Source organism: Dasypus novemcinctus, chromosome 5, assembly GCF_030445035.2.
Source record: "Dasypus novemcinctus isolate mDasNov1 chromosome 5, mDasNov1.1.hap2, whole genome shotgun sequence".
NCBI lineage: Eukaryota > Metazoa > Chordata > Mammalia > Cingulata > Dasypodidae > Dasypus > Dasypus novemcinctus.
The window spans coordinates 53,101,768-53,118,219 of record NC_080677.1 but is presented as its reverse complement, the minus strand read 5'-3'; the positions used below and the strand labels follow the sequence as shown (position 1 = coordinate 53,118,219).

The 16,452-nt window shown below is 35.0% G+C and overlaps 1 protein-coding gene across 2 annotated transcripts in view; it reads left to right on the top strand.

Moving 5' to 3' along the window:
* Nucleotides 1-16,452, top strand: part of GLCCI1 (glucocorticoid induced 1) — a 111,145-nt gene that overhangs the window by 74,006 nt on the left and 20,687 nt on the right. Inside the window, exons 4-5 of one of the 2 annotated variants that reach the window (XM_023592123.3) lie at nucleotides 12,148-12,264; nucleotides 15,834-15,986. In XM_023592123.3, the coding sequence (XP_023447891.2) occupies nucleotides 12,148-12,264; nucleotides 15,834-15,986 (270 nt within the window). The remainder of the gene's footprint in view (nucleotides 1-12,147; nucleotides 12,265-15,833; nucleotides 15,987-16,452) is intronic. The other variant, XM_058296956.2, reaches the window with a different exon arrangement.

The following is a 16,452-nucleotide window of genomic DNA, read 5'->3' as shown; positions in this document are numbered from 1 at the left end:
CCCTTACTCTAACCTTAATCTCTAGGATTCTAGAAATAACCTTCAGCTTCCCAGCTGCTGAGCTCCATTCACCCTTTTAGGTAGTTCTCTTAAATAGGACCTAAAACAACCATTCATGATGGCTTTCACACTTACATTTCCCAAATGGTTCGTGGGAAATTCACACATTTGTTTGTCTGGTTAGTCTCTCAGAGGTTAGGCTGATTCTAATGTAACAGCAAATAAATCATCATCCTTTCTCACTCTTTCCAGTATCTGGGGTGGGAATCAGTACCAGCCCACTATGTTTCCTTTATTGTTCCTATTATTCCATTAAATTCCTCTTTCCTAAAGTGTGCCAAATGTGTGTTATGGACCATGGTTGATAGTGATAATCTGATGATATTATCTCATAATCTGTAACAAATATTCCACCATGGTGTAGTGTGTTGGTGAAGGGGTGTTTGTTGTGTGGGAATTCTACACATGTGCATGATTGTTTTGTAAATTCACAGTCTCTGTAATAAAAATATATTTTAAAAAAATAATAGCATGGGTTGGGGAAAAAATGCACCAAATGTAAGATATGGGCTATGGTTAGTAGTAATATTTTAGTGATGCTCTTGCATAATTTGTAACAAATGTTTCCCAGCAATGCAAGGTGTTGGTGGTGGGGTGACATATGGAATGTTATGCATATATGATGTTATGCGTGTTTATTTTGTTATGCATGTATCTTTTGTAAGTTCACAACTTTTACTATCACTTCCTGTTTATGAATGATCATGTATGAATGATATACTTCAGTAAAAATAAACAACATACAAAACTGTTTTTTCCTAATTTGAGGTAAAAGAGTAAAGTACCCCCTTACAGGTCTCAGGTTTAATTTTATCCTACTTACAGTCTAAGTTACCCTGTTACTCTTTCATAAATGCTGGCAAAAGATGTGAGACTTTGACTAAAAGATAAAGGACTTTATTACTCCCAGCACAGCAGGTGTCAAGAGCTTCATGTTTGCTTCATTTCCCCTTGGCTCAGATCCTACAGGGGTGAAATGGAGGGCCTGGTTGGATGCTTGCACATACAGTAGATCGCTTTATAGGAGCAGAACACTGAGCCTTGGGAATCCACTGTCTTATAGTAAGCAATAAGCAAGCCTGTTCTTTGTACCAGAAAGAGACATTTCTTTATCCTCAAGGTTGTTCATTACAAACACATCCTGAGAAGTAATCTCAAGAGAGTAGTCAGGGCCTTGCATTCTTGGCATACCCAGCAAGATGTGTAGGAGCATGAGAAATTCATGTAGCTGTGTCTCACAACACATCTTATTTCTTTCCTTATCAAAGATTTAGCCTCTTAGTCTTCTTTCAGTATTTACTCTAGATACTTTTACACATTCAGTGTAGGTGAGAGGTTTGAGTCATGTAATGGTTATCTTATATCTATGTTTAAACTTTTCCATGATAATATTTTTGGAATGTAGCATCTTTTCTCTTCATGTTTCAGTAAGCATCCTATTTTAACATTATGATATGTAAGTAACTTAAAACAGGAAACAAATAAATTTATGAATAATTTTAGGATACCATGGTAAAGTTTTATCATCATAAAAGTTGTGAAATATGGAAAAGTAGAAGAGTACAAGGGGATTATGTACTTTGAAATGAGTTTCAGTCAGATATTTTTAAAGACTGGAGAAAGATGGGTAGCAATAGGTTTGAGTTAGGCAGTAGCACAGAATGTAGGGCACTTAAAACTTGTTTTAGGTGTTAAGTAAAGAGAATTAATAGAAACTAATTAGGCTAGTCATAAATTTATCTTGTGTCCTATGCTCAGAACTCTTCAATGCCTTCTTATTACTAGCTAAAACCTAGCATTTTATGAGCCCCTGTATATTTTAACTACTTTTTCTCCAATTGAGTCTTTGACCAGTCTTCCTTCTATCTTTCTATCAGATTTTCTTTCATTCCAAGCTCTTTTTCATCTTGGGCCTTTTGTTTGTACTATTTCCTCTCTGCTTGAGATGTTCTTCCCATTCTTCACCTGTCTAATTGCTAAACATCCTCTGACGCATGACACCCCGGATTAGATTAGATTATCCAAGTACTAATTTAGTACTCTTTAGTGCAGTTATCACAGTTCAGAATACTGTGTTTACTTCTGTTGTGTTTTAATGTCTGTTTTCCCTCTTGACTGTAAAGTCTAGTCAGACAAGAACCTTAATTGCTTTGTTTTACTCTTATTTAACCCAACATCCTACCACAGTACCTGGTACAGAGCAGGAACCCAATAAATATTTGTTGGGTGAATGAATGAGTGAATGAATGAAGAAAAACAAGTGAAAATCCCCTTGTATTGAGCAGAAAAGAAAGAGATTCACAATATAGATGGAAAGATTTGCTACTGTAGAGATAGAAATCAATGTAAAGAATAGATATAGAGATATGTAGAGGAATAACTTTAAATGTGGATTTCATTGAGGAAGAAGGAGAGATCAATGCAAAGTGTTATATATGCACTCTTGAGAAAATGAGAGGGGTAATGAGCTAGAGAATGTAAGGGGGAAAAATCAAGAATCAAGGCATATTACCACTTTGTTATTGAAATGACTTTAATCAACATTAAAAAAAACATTATGACATTATATATCTTTATTTGTATATTTGTATACAGATTCACACATATAAATTGAGGCAGAAGGTTATGAGGCAGTATTTACCTTTACTGCATACAATGCACTGATATTTTCTGTTCTATTAGATTTTTTTTTTAATGCTGTATATGAATCAGTAAATTGATTTCATGACCTACTAAAGGGTAACAACTAGCATTTTGAAAAACTTTATTAATGGTTTCAGATTTAGATTGTGTGTTTTTTTTCTTAATAAATCAATTTTATTGATACATATTAATAAAGCATACAATCCATCCAAAGTGTACAATCAGTGGTATTTGGCATAATCATATAGTTGTGAGTTCATCACTTCAGTCATTATTAGAGCATTTTCAGTATTTCAATAATAATAATTTTAAAAAACAGGCAAAATTCATTACCTCTCCGTCCCTCTCTGCTTCTCTAGCTGTGCATAGCTGATAGCGGGTAGTTCTGGCTACTCTTGTATATTTATTTATTTTAAAGCAGTTTTATTGAGATATATTCACATACCATACAGTCTACCAAAAATGTGTAATTAGCGGCTCTTAGTATAATCACAATGTTGTGCATTCATCACCAGAAAAGTTTTAGAACAATTTCTTTTTTTTTTTTTTTAAAGATTTATTTATTTATTTCTCTCCACCCCACCCCCAGCCTGGTTGTTTGTTGTCTTCTTTGTCCACTTCTGTTGTTGTCAGCGGCATGGGAATGTGTTTCTTTTTGTTGCGTCATCTTGTTGTGTCAGCTCTCCGTGTGTGCGGCGCCATTCCTGGGCAGGCTGCACTTTTTTCGTGCTAGGCGGCTCTCCTTACGGGGTGCACTCCTTGCACATGGGGCTCCCCTACATGGGGGACACCCCTGCGTGGCACGGCACTCCTTGCGCTCATCAGCACCGTGCATGGGCCAGCTCCACACTGGTCAAGGAGGCCTGGGGTTTGAACTACGGACCTCCCATGTGGTAGACAGACACCCTAACCACTGGGCCAAGTCCACTTCCCCCAGAACAATTTCATTACTTTAAAAACTCCACACTCCTTAGCAGTCACCTCTCAATCCTTCTGTCCTTCCACAGCCCAACATAACCACTAATCTAATATCATCTTTATAAATTAGGTTTTAATTATACATTTTTTTCATTCAGAAAATAGTTGTTAGGCATTTGCTATAGTGAACTTGAGGTAGAAACAGTATATGAAATAATCTCCTCTCAAGAAGCCTTTATTAGGGAAGAAGACTGAAGATATTTCATAAACCTATCATACAAATGAATATAATAGATGGGATGAGAAACAAAATTTTAGGATAATTCAAAGGTAAGAGGCAGTAACTCTCTTTAGGAACTTCAGGGACTTCTTCATGGAGGTATCCATTGAGTTAAATCTTACAGCATGACTAATGTAGACAGTATTTATAATATCATTTAGATGAGTGTATTATAATGAGTATATTATATATTTTATATACTAGAGCACAAGATAAGTATAAGGGTGAGTGAAGGAAAGTAAGTCATCTGAGGGAACAGTGTGAGAAGTCATTATTTTATTAATCTGTTACACTGAGGTATTAAGAATTTAAGGTTTTTTCCTATCTTCAGAACATAAAATTAGGTTATTACTTGATATGCTCTATTGTATTGTTTCAATGTTTTAGCTACTTCTGATTATTTTAAAAATCAGTTGAAAAAGAGGTGTTTATTACTCTTGAGCCATTAGTGGAAGGAAGGAAAAATCATGTATTGCTTTTTTATCTTTCCATTGAGCCATTAGTTATTATGCCACTTACTATTAGCAGTGGATAGTTTTTCTTAGATAGAACCATCTGGACCAGTAAAGAGAAATGACTAAGGATATTTATGGCTTCAGACTAAAAAGTGATTTTTAGATGTTATTCCTTTTTTTAAGTAAGAAAAGCAAAAATTTTCTTCTAGTTGTACTATAAGTAAGTATACCTTCTACCCTAACATCCTGTTAATTATTTGGTACTTAATTTTTTTTTTTAATTTATGGGGCAAAATCATTGTAATAATGTTTTCTGTGGACCTAAAAAAACAGTCTGAGGATTTTTGATTCTCCCTTTGGAATTATAAGAATATGTGATAAAAGTTTTTAAAAACATGTTTTTTTATATAGTAAATTCTCTAAATCCATGTGAAATTGAATTGTTTTCTAATCTTTTCATACTGTATTTAAAATGAAACTCAGTAGGAGTAATTTTTAAGGTCACATAAACTGCTTATCCAAAAAAAAAAAGAAACATCAGTAAGTGACTATGTAGTCAGTTAATTGCCACATCAAAATTTTGTTCGTCTTTATTTCAGTTTCACATCTTGCAATATCTCCAACATTAAGAAAGGAAGTAACTTTGTGAAGTGGTTGAGATTATGAGTCAATACATAGTGACTGGTAATTATTTGTGCTGAACATCAACATGGTATTACTTTCAGCAGCATTGGTAGCTAATAGAGGTTATGAATTAAAGATTCAAGGACTGGATTCAAGATCAGTCTGCCATTTACTAGCTGTCTCAAGTTGGGCAAGGTACTTTATTTTTGAGAGTTTTTCTTCATCTGTAAAATGGATATAAATAAATCCGTGAGGTCAAACAAGTTTGTGAATTAAGTATTTTTTAAATGTTTGGTATTGTTATTAAAATGTCTCTAATGACAGATATGCCTTATTGATAATTGTAAATACAATTCTATGTTAAAACTTACTTTATATATAAAAAATTCTCCCAAAGTGTCTCTACAGGTAGAATTGTGGGTAGGATGTCTATGTCTCTCTGTTACTGGGCCAACGGGGTTTTTCAAGTCTGCATATGGGCAGGTGTTTTTGTCTGTGGGTACATGCAGGTTACCCTTGGTGCATGTGTATTGTGCTTACACCTACATGTGTTCTTTGTATGTACATGCATATGCCATGTATTTTAATTTAAATATCAGCACATTGAAAGGATGGCAATTAGGTCATTATGCTTTGCCTATTAGTACTTTATAGAAAACAGGAAAACAACACTGTTTATTCATATTCATGGAAGGGCAAAAAGATATTTTAAATTTGTATTTGTAGTGTTACTTTTGGTATTGTTGCATTTGAAATTCTTTTGGGTGTTATCAAGGGATATAATATGTAAAATTTGCTGTTAACTAGTTTGCAGAACCTTTCTTTTTGACACTTGATCTTTATAAGATAAACATTTAACTTTATCATATATTCCCTTTTTGGTATAAAAGGGAGTAAACAGCTTGAGATGATAAAGTATATTTTCAGAAAAATCAGTTGGGATAATATCTTTAGTAATTGTTTCAGGGGTTTTATCTCAGTTTTGCTGTTTTCACCTTTTTCTTTACCATTTGGATGTCTAGTTTTATTTTGTAAGATTTCTTTTTTTTTTTTAAAGATTTATTTTTTATTTGTTTCTCTCCCCTCCCCCACACCCCGGTTGTCTGTTCTCTGTATCTGTTTGCTGTGTGTTGTCCTCTTTGTCTGCTTCTGTTGTTGTCAGCGGCTGGAACCTGTGTCTCTTTTTGTTGCGTCATCGTGCTGCATCAGTTCTCTGTGTGTGTGGTGCCATTTTTGGGCAGGCTACACTTTCTTTCGCGCTGGGCAGCTCTCCTTACGGGGCGCACTCCTTGCGTGTGGGGTTCCCCTACGTGGGGCCCCCCTGCGTGGCACGGCACTCCTTGCGTGCATCAGCACTGCGCATGGGCCAGCTCTGCACGGGTCATGGAGGCCCAGGATTTGAACCGCAGACCTCCCATGTGGTAGACGGATGCCCTAACCACTGGGCCAAGTCCACTTCCCTGTAAGATTTCTTTATCTCCTGTGAGTTAACTTGATTCTTCAAGCAGTATAGAATGGTGTTCATGAGTGCAGACTCTGGAATTCTACTTCTGAGTTCAAATTCAGGCTTTACCATTTAACTATGTAATTTATAGTGTGTTTTTTTAACCTCTTTACTTCTCAGTTTCCTCACCTGTAAAATGGAGATAATAATATTACTTACCTGATATGCTGTTGTTGACAAATGAGAGAATTCATGTGAAAGTAATTGGCAGAGTGCTGTCTACATTACTAGTGGTCAATAACTAGTTGTTGTTATTCAGGCAGTTTTCATGTTTTTTATTTGGTGATTGATGTAGTCATCAAACTGGTCTACACTCATAATTCTTTGATTACTCATTAGAAAGCGTATGTTAGTGTAGTAGTAAGAATATCCTTCATGAGAGCATTTCCAACATGCTGAATTATAATTTGTTAAAACTGTGTTACCTTCATTTGTCAAAGGGTGAATGTTATAGGAATATCTCTTTTGCATGAAAAGGACGTGTTCTCATGACACAGTTAATTGTTAGAAATGTCATTAACAGAATTAAATATCATAGTTGTATGTTTGATGATGTCTTCTCTTTTCCCAGATTTCTTTTTTGTGCAAGGCTGAAGCATATAGCCCTCTTGATTTATCGGGAGCTATTCCTTCTCAGCACTGTTTCCTACACAACACCTTGAAGCTAATTACAGTCTTAGCATGTCATTTCTGTGCTTCCAGGTAACTGAGTGGATATAGCCCCACTAGCATAAGATTTTAAAAGTGGAAAGTGCCTTTGAGTGAAGAAAAGACTGTTTCTGGACAGCCTCAGTGCTGTGCCAAGGCTCCCAGCTTGCTGGCTGGAGCTTGATCTGGCCTGGCTTTCAGTCCTCAGCCTGGGGCCTTAATGCTTGCACAGGTACTCCAACTGTACAACCAAAAATGGCAGACTAGGCAGGTTATCTTTAGAGGTCAGAATTTCTAGCTGTTGCATACAAATTACTTTACTTTAGTATAATAAAAAAACATTGTATTTTCTGCTTTCAAAAGGATGTTTCTATTGAGGAGACTGACTTCCAAAATTAATTCCTCACTTTTAAGTGGGTTATGTCCTAAAAGTTAGTTTGAGTTAGATATCTGACACCCAGGATATATTTCCCCAGTGAAACATTGTTTTGTGGAATCTAGATCCCTAGGTCCAACTTAAAATAGTTGCATAGGCCCTAACCATTATATTACCAGTCTTATTTTAAAAATACCATTCACAGTTCTCTCTTGGAAAAACAGCAACATAGCTCCCATCTTTTCCTAACATAGTAACAATTATTAGAGTTCCCAAGTAAAACTAATGATTGTATCTGCACCTTGGTTCAAAAGTGTCTGTGGTAAGAAGGATAAGCTGTGAAAACCAGGTCTCTTGCTAGTGCTTTCCTATTAGGTTTTCTTTTAGGCCAGCTCTCCTTTAATTTTTTCTTTTTCTTTTCTTTCTAAAGCCCCAAGATCCCGCTTCTCTTTGCACTACCACCACTTAGTCTTTTTAATTAAGATTTCTAATTTCCCTGGCCTGTGTAATACAATTCAGTTTTTAAAATTTTTTTGTTTTTCTCCCTTCCCCTCCCCCTTCCATGCCCTGCTTTTTTCTGTGTCTGTTCTCTTTGTGATCTTCTGTATTTGTTTCTTTTTTTGTCTTCTCTTCTCACTTTGTCTCCTCCAGGATTCACTAGGATTTGATCCTGGGAACCTCTGATGTGGAAAGAGGTTCCCTGTCAGCTGCACCACCTCAGTTCCTGGTTTCTGCTGCGCTTCGCCAGGCTCTCTCCTTTGTCTCTCTTTTATTGTATTGTATTAGTTAGCTAAAGGAGTGCTGATGCAAAACACCAGAAATTGTTTGGTTTTTATAAAAAGGTTTTTATTTGGGGTAGGAGCTTACAGATACAAGACCATAAAGCATGAGTCACTTCCCTCACCAGAGTCTATTTTCATGTGTGGGAACAAGATGGCTGCTGACGTCTGTGAGGGTTCAGGCTTCTTGGGTTCCTCTCTTCTAGGGTGTTGCTTCTCTCTGAGTTCAGAGATCCTCTCTTCCCAGGGATTGCTTCTTTCTGGGGCTGGCTTCTCTTTCCTCTGTGAACTTACTTCCCAGGGCTCCAGCTTAAGGCTTCAACATCAAACTACAACATCAAAACTCTAACATCAAAACTCTAACCCCAAACTCTGTCCTTTGCCGTGCCTTTTATCTGTGAGTCCCCACCACTCAACTCCCTAATGACATGGCCCAATAAAGCTCTAATCATAACTTCATCACGCCAAGGTACAGACCAGATTACAAACATAATCCAGTATCTATTTTTGGAATTCATAACCATATCAAATTGCTACATGCATCATCATTGTGCTGTGTGACTCACTTGCATGGGCACTGGCTCACTATGTGGGCACTCGACTCACTGTATGGGCACTCGGCTCACCACACAGTCACTGGCTTGCCATGCAGGCACGCTTTCTCTTCTTCTTTATCACCAGGAAGCTCCAGGGATTGAACCCGTGTCCTCTCATATGGTAGGTGGAAGCCCTATCTATCACTTGAACTACATCTCCTTCCATAATTCACTTTTTAGAAATATTTCCCTCCCCCCTAGTCCCTGAGGCAAATATTCATTCAGACTTTTGAGGCAAAGAGTTTTGTTTTGTTTTTAAATGCTGACAATAGTGGGTGAAACAGGGCAAAAATAATAAATAAACAAAGGAAGGTTACCAAATTTCTAAAACTTTACAAGAAAATGTATTCTAGTTTTCAGATTTTAAATGGATCCATTTCCTAATTTTTCTTACTTTAATTCTACAAATGTTTTAGTTATTATTTCTCATTTGGAACACAAGGTTACTTACTCCCTAACTTGGTTTCATTTTGTTTTAAAGATTTATTTATTTCTCCCCCCCACCCCATACCCTCCCCCATTGTCTGTTCTCTGTGTCCATTCTTTGTGTGTTCTGTGTCCGCTTGTATGCTCATCAGGTGGCACTGGGGATCTATGTCTCTTTTTGCTGCATCATCTTACTGTGTCAGCTCTTTGTGTGTGTGGCACCACTTCTGGGTGGGCCGCGGTTTTGTGCGGGGTGGCTCTCCTTGCATAGGGGCCACTCCTTGTGCAGGGGCACCCTTATGCTGAGGCATCCCTGTGTGGGCCAGCACTTCTTGCGTGCAGCAGCACTGCACGTGGGCCAGCTCACCACACGAGCCAGAAGGCCCTGGGTATTGAACCCTTGGACCTCCGGTATGGTAGGCAGACACTCTATCTGTTGAGCCACATCTGCTTCCCTCCCTAAATTTTTTTAAACCTTTTTAAAACCCAGGCTCATGTGCTTGGGACCTCTTTCATGTTTAAAGGCTTCTCTTGCCTTCCTTCTTTATAACATAACATAAGATTCATCTGTAATTTAGTTGAAAAAATCCATTCAGTGTTACTTAATGTTCCCTTTCTGAAGGAAGATTATGTTGGACAATTTATTATAGTATAATAACTATGGTGGGTAGACCTCCTCAAGTGAGGACCAAAGGCTTCTATGTGATGTGGAATGTGGGCTTAGAGATACTATCTTCAGAAGAGATTCAGAATAATGGATGAAGTGGGTAAGAGGTAGGTAGGTGTGTGAGAAATGGGGAGGATCACAACTTCCTTCTGCCTCTTCCTCCAAGAGACTGGTGCTGAGGTTGGAAAGAAGAGTTGGTATGGGATAGCCATGGGCTGTTTAGCATTAAAGAGAAAAGAGAAGGGAAATTCTAAGTAAAAACTCTGGAAGGCAAGAGTACTTGAAGTTGTCATATTCTGAGATTAGCTTGCCCTTCTGAGTGTGATGTAAATAACACAGGAACCACCTATATTTTGAAGTAAAGGAGAACTTTGGAGCAGTAGTCGTGCTTCCATTTCCATACTTCATGACTAAAATTTTATAATCTGAGATTGCATATTTAGAAAAATGCTCTTCCATTTGACACTAATCCCTTCTAAATTATAAACAAGAGCAAAGTAAGGCATGCAGCATGATGTATGTTTTTTGTTTCAGGGTTTGTTAAACTTACTTAAAAACAAAAACTTACCCAGTTTGTTTTGATGTCACAGAAGGTTTTAAAATAGAATGATTAGGATTGATCAATTTTAAAGTTAATTTGTTCCTTTATTTTTAAAGGTTATTTTAAAAAGGTATGAGTATGAATTACCTTGTTAAATCTCTGGGCATTTTGGTTTTTCCGTGCAAGCTTTTATCAGTTTTGAAAACACCACTAAAACATCTTTAGTATTTATAAACCCTTAATTTTATACCTTTATCCTAATTAAATGACATGTAAATTTTAAAATCCTGTTTATATTTTATAATAGAGAATAATCTTTCTTGGTTTGTAATGATTACCTAGTGTTGATTCCTTTCTTCATGAAAATGAATGTTCTCTGGAAGAAAATGATATCAATTCAACAGAGAGCACAGAATACAAATATTAACGTAGATAATCTTATTTGGATATCTCTGGCAGAGACATTGTGTTGAGAGGTCCATAAGCTTCAAAGAGCTTTAAAAAACTAAAGGAATCTAAGGATAATATATAAAAAAAGAATATATATTATTCCTTTGGATGCTTTATTTCCTTCTTTGCTGTTTTTCTTCTACTATTTGCCACAAGTAAAAACAAAAGTATTTATAACAACTCATATACGTTACCCCTTGAGCTTTTAAAGGCTTTAATAATTGTCTATTACATTTATTACTGCCATGGCTATTCAAGGTAAGCATTTAGAAAATATGATAATGTCTTATATTTTTGCTGTATCACTCTAATGAAATTAATATATTTTAAAGAATTAACTTTGTATTTATACTTTCCTATTAGATAACATAAAACTGGGTACCACAGGTGCTTAAGGAGTAATTGTTAATTGATGTCATTTTTTTCTATGGGTGAAAATAATAATATTAAAATGACTTCTGCCAAATTGCTAATAGTTCCCTTTAAAATGCTCAGTAATTTTTTTCCTTCTCATCTGGTGCATTTAAAGAAGATCACACATCACATAAAATATGTTAATAATTTAATGAATTCCAAAGTATACTGTAGTAGTAGTTTTTCTCTTAAGCCTAGGAGTGTGAGTGTTCCACTTAGGAAAATATACCCTCAGTTATATTTGTTTTTAAAAGTTGTATGACTAATTGGTAATATAGAGTAAGATATTAAGTACTAGTAAATTACTAAGGCGAAATAACTTTGATTCTCCTCATCACATGAGATTTGAAATTTTAAAGTATTTAGTAATTGATGTATTGCTTATATAAGACAGGAACTTAGAAACTACTTTGGACCCTATATTAAGAGATCAAGAGGTATGAAGATAATAGTTTTTCACCTTAAAAAAGGAAGGTATTTCTGGTGTTACAAAAGTAAATTCTGAAATAATTTGAAGAAATTTAGTCTACATATTTACTATTTACTATTTGTAGAAGTAAAGCATTTGTAGAATATGTTAATTTTTGATGGTTTTAATTATAAAAGCTTAAACGAATAAATCATTATGAAATATCTCTTCTTGAATCCTTGCAAAAAATAATACATTTATGAATACCTGGAAGTTGAAGAAGTAAATACTTAAAAATTGGCATTCACTTTTGACTTCTGTTCTGTTCTTGTTTCCTTCCCCACCCTACCCCAAAAGCAGATTGCCAAACTCAGGCAGCAACTACAACGCAGTAAACAGAGTAGTCGTCACAATAAGGAGAAAGATCGTCAGTCACCTCTCCATGGCAATCATATAGCAGTCAGTCACACTCAGGTAGGTTATCTTCTTCTTGTCTGGATTTGAATAATTCCTTCTAATTCATTATAATAGGAGAATTCATCATTTTAGGATTAAAAAATTTTTGGAAACATAACAATATTAACATAACTATTAACTTCTTTTAAGAAGGTTATTTTATTTTTAACCTTATGTATTAGTTTCCTAGGGCTGCCGTAACAAAGTACCACAAACGTGGTGACTTAAAACAGAAGAAATTTATTCCTTCTCTATTCTGGAGTTTAAATCTGAAAAGTCTGAAAATTAGAGTGTCGACATTATCTCTCTTGATGGCTCTGGGGAAGGAATCCTCCTCACCTTTTCCTAGCTTCTGATGGTGGCCAGCAATCCTTGGCATTCCATCACTTGTAGCGACGTAACTCCAGTCTCTGCTTCTGCCCTCACGTAGCGTCTCCCTTGTGTGTCTGCATCTGTGTCTCTTTTATAAGGACACCAGTCATAATGGATTAGGGTACACTCTAATCCAGTATGACTTCGTCTTAACTTGATTACATCTGAAAAGTTTCCTTTTCCAAATAAATAAAAGTTTCCTGTTTCCAAATAAGGTCACATTCTCAGGTACAGGGAGTTAGGATTTCAACATATCTTTTTTTGAAGATACAAGTCAACCCATAATACATATGTTCAACCTTCTCATTTAATAATAGAGATAACAAAATGGTAGTCCTCTTGAGGATGATACTGTCCTGGGCTGAAATCCTGGCTCTCATTCACTTCCTGAGCATGTATGAATTGTCTATTCAGCCCATCTATCTTTGTATCTCTCTGTGTATTTTACCCCCATTTTTACATATGAAGAAACTGAGGATTAGAGTTTTTTCCCCCAGAAATTTGTTCTAATATGTCCCATGGAACAAACTTTGGAAAGTTCTGCTTTAGACTAAAATCACTTACAAATATTGATGTAAATCTTAGTAATTCAGATATGTAGTATAGCATAAGAAACCTAAGCATATGTCATTTTTTCCCCCAAATGTATGGATGGTTCAACATTAGGAAATGTATTAATTTAGTTTGCTGCATTAGAAAGTCAAAGTAGAAGAAACAAAGTCATATAATTTCTAGATTCTGAAAAACATTTGGTAAAACTCAATATTCATTTGTGATTAACAAATTCTTACTGAACTAAAAACTGTTCACTAATGTGACAAACCACACTTGTATGAGACCCTGGCAATAAAATATTGGAAGCATTACATAAAGAATAAGTCACAGATGTCTGAAATTATTAATATTTTTTGTATATGATATTGTATACTTAGTTTAGTTCATTCACTTTCATTTTCTATCAAAACTAATGATAAGATAGCTAAAATGAAAAATACTGACAATACCAAGTATCGATGAGTGTATTGAACAACTAGAACATATCACAAATTGCTGGTGGGAATGTACTTTGGAAAATAGTTTGGTGTTTTCTTAAACAGTTAAACATATACCTACCTACATACAAGCAAGAAATTCTACTCTTTTTACTTTAGAAAAGGCAAAATTATAGACGTAGTATTAGGGCAAAGACTGACTGTAAAGAAGCCCTAGGGAATTTTTTGGGATTGTGATTGTACTGATATTTGCATGATGATATATTTAACAAAGCTCAGTAACTACATGCTTAAAATGGGAGAATTTTATTTTATACATATGATATCTCAACATAGGTGTAAAACAAGCATGCAATTGACAAACCTCAGACATTTCAGCTGAAAATTCACATATACCTTCCTTTTCCTTCCTGGTAGAATTAACATACAATTCTTTTCCTGTTATTTCAAACACTTTTTTAGGAGCCCAGTATACTTATACTAAATTCATTGACATTAAAAAAACAAAACTTGTTCCCAATTTACATTGAATTTTTTTTAGCATCATGGCTGTGCTGTAAATATAATTATCTATTACCTGTACATACTGAAATATTTGTAGGTGAAATATTTGTAGCTGAAATATGAAGTTTAGAATGTGCTTTGAAATATCCCAAAATGTGTTTAGATGAAACAAGATTAGCAAATGTGAATAATTGTTGAAACTAGATGATAGTTTTTATGAGGTTTTATTGTGCTATTCTTTCTAATTATGTTTGTATTTGGAGTTTTCCACAGTAAAAAAGGAAAATAATGAAATTATTAAATAGATAAATATACAAAAATCAGTAGTTTTCTTATACTAACAATATAACACGTTTGGAAATATAATGAAAAATATGAAATGCCTAGAATTAAACTTAGAAGAAACACACTATAAGACTTCATTGAGGATATGAAATATAAAAGGGAACTTTTATGGATTGAATTGTGTGTCCCCAAAAGATACGCTCAATTCTTAATCCTTGGTCTCATGACTGTAACTCTATATGACTATAATCTTTGAAGATGTTATTTGATAAGATGAAGTTAAACTGGATTAGAGTGGGCTCTAATATGATTAGTGTCCTGATGAGAAGAAGAAATTTGGACAGAGAGAGAGAGAGGGAGACGTGGGAGCAAGGGAGAGAGGGTAGGAAAGAGAGACAGGGATGAAGAGAGAGGGAGAGAGAGGACAGGCATGTGATGGAGGCAGAAATTTGAGTTATGCCACAGAATGCCATTGATTCCTGGCAAACCACCACCAGAATCCTACAGACTTCCTGGAGAGCATACTCCTACTGACCTTGATTTTTTATTTCTAGCCTCTAGAACTGAGAGACAACAAATTTCTGTTATTTAGACATATCCAGTTTATGGTACTTTTTATGGTAACCCCAGGAAGCTAAGAGACGTGAATGATAAGTCTTAACACATTCATGAATGGGAAGACTTAGAATTTTTCAAATGCCAATTTACCCCAAATTAATGTACAAATTGAGTTCCAGTGGAAATTCAAAAGGAACTTATTTTTATTACTTGAAAAGTTGTTTCCTAAGTTCATATGGGAAAATAGTGCCCATTAATAGAAAGGAAAATTTGGAAAACTTTCCCTATATACCAAAATGTACCATAAAATTGCAACAAAGCATAGCTCTGATATAGGGATTATTAAATAACAGCTCAAGGAAATCAAATATAGAATTCATATTAAAGAAGTGTTGGGTATTCAGATTACTTTGTGGGGAAAAAAATACTAAGACCTCCCTCATACCATGCAGAAAAATAAATCATAGAGTAAGTATTTAAATATGAAAAATGAAACCATAAATTACTAAGGTGTACTAAAACAAAAACAGTTGCTACTAAAAGAAACAGCAAATGTGTAAGAATTAAAACTTTAATATGAAAAAACTCTTAGGTATCAATAGGAGTCAAAGGACATGAACGTGCAACAAATCACAGATGGCAGGAGCACAGCACATGAAGGAATTTTTAAGGATTATTTTGACTTTGTAATTTTCACTTTAATGCTGCCTTATTTTCAAAGTTAATCATCTATCTTTGTATGTAAATTTATATTTTACTTGAAATGTCAAAAATAACTGTTCATTGATTTCAGAAATCAGATTTATCATGCTCTTTAGTTTTTTTTATTTCTTTGACCACAAATAATTTGATACCACATTACTTTTTGTTTTGTAGGCTACTGGATCAAGATCAGTCCCTATGCCACTGTCAAATATATCAGTGCCAAAATCATCTGTTTCACGTGTGCCCTGCAATGTAGAAGGAATAAGTCCTGAGTTAGAAAAGGTGTTCATTAAAGAAAATAATGGGAAGGAAGAAGTGACCAAGGTGAGGTTCCATGACATGTTTGAATCCTTTTTTTTTTTTAAATATTTAAATATTATGAACTCTCAAAAGTACTTCTGTTTTTTTGAATAAACTTTATTGAGATATAATTTACATACCATAGAGTTTATCTATCTAAAGTATATAATTCAGTGCTTTTAGTATAGTCACAGAGTTGTGCATCTGTCCCTACAATTTTAGAACATTTTTTTATCACCCCCAAAAAGAAACACTTTATCCATTAGCAGTCACCTCCCTTTTCCCTTACAACCCCCAATCTCTCCAGCCCTAGGCAGCCACTAATCTTCATGTCTTTATAAATTTGCCTTTTCTGGACTTTTAATAGAAATGGAATCATGCAATATGTTGTGACCCGTGTGACTGGCACTTTTCACTTAGCTAATTTTTAAGGTTCATCTATGCTGTAGGAAGTATCAGTACTTCATTCTTTTCTGTTACTGAATATATT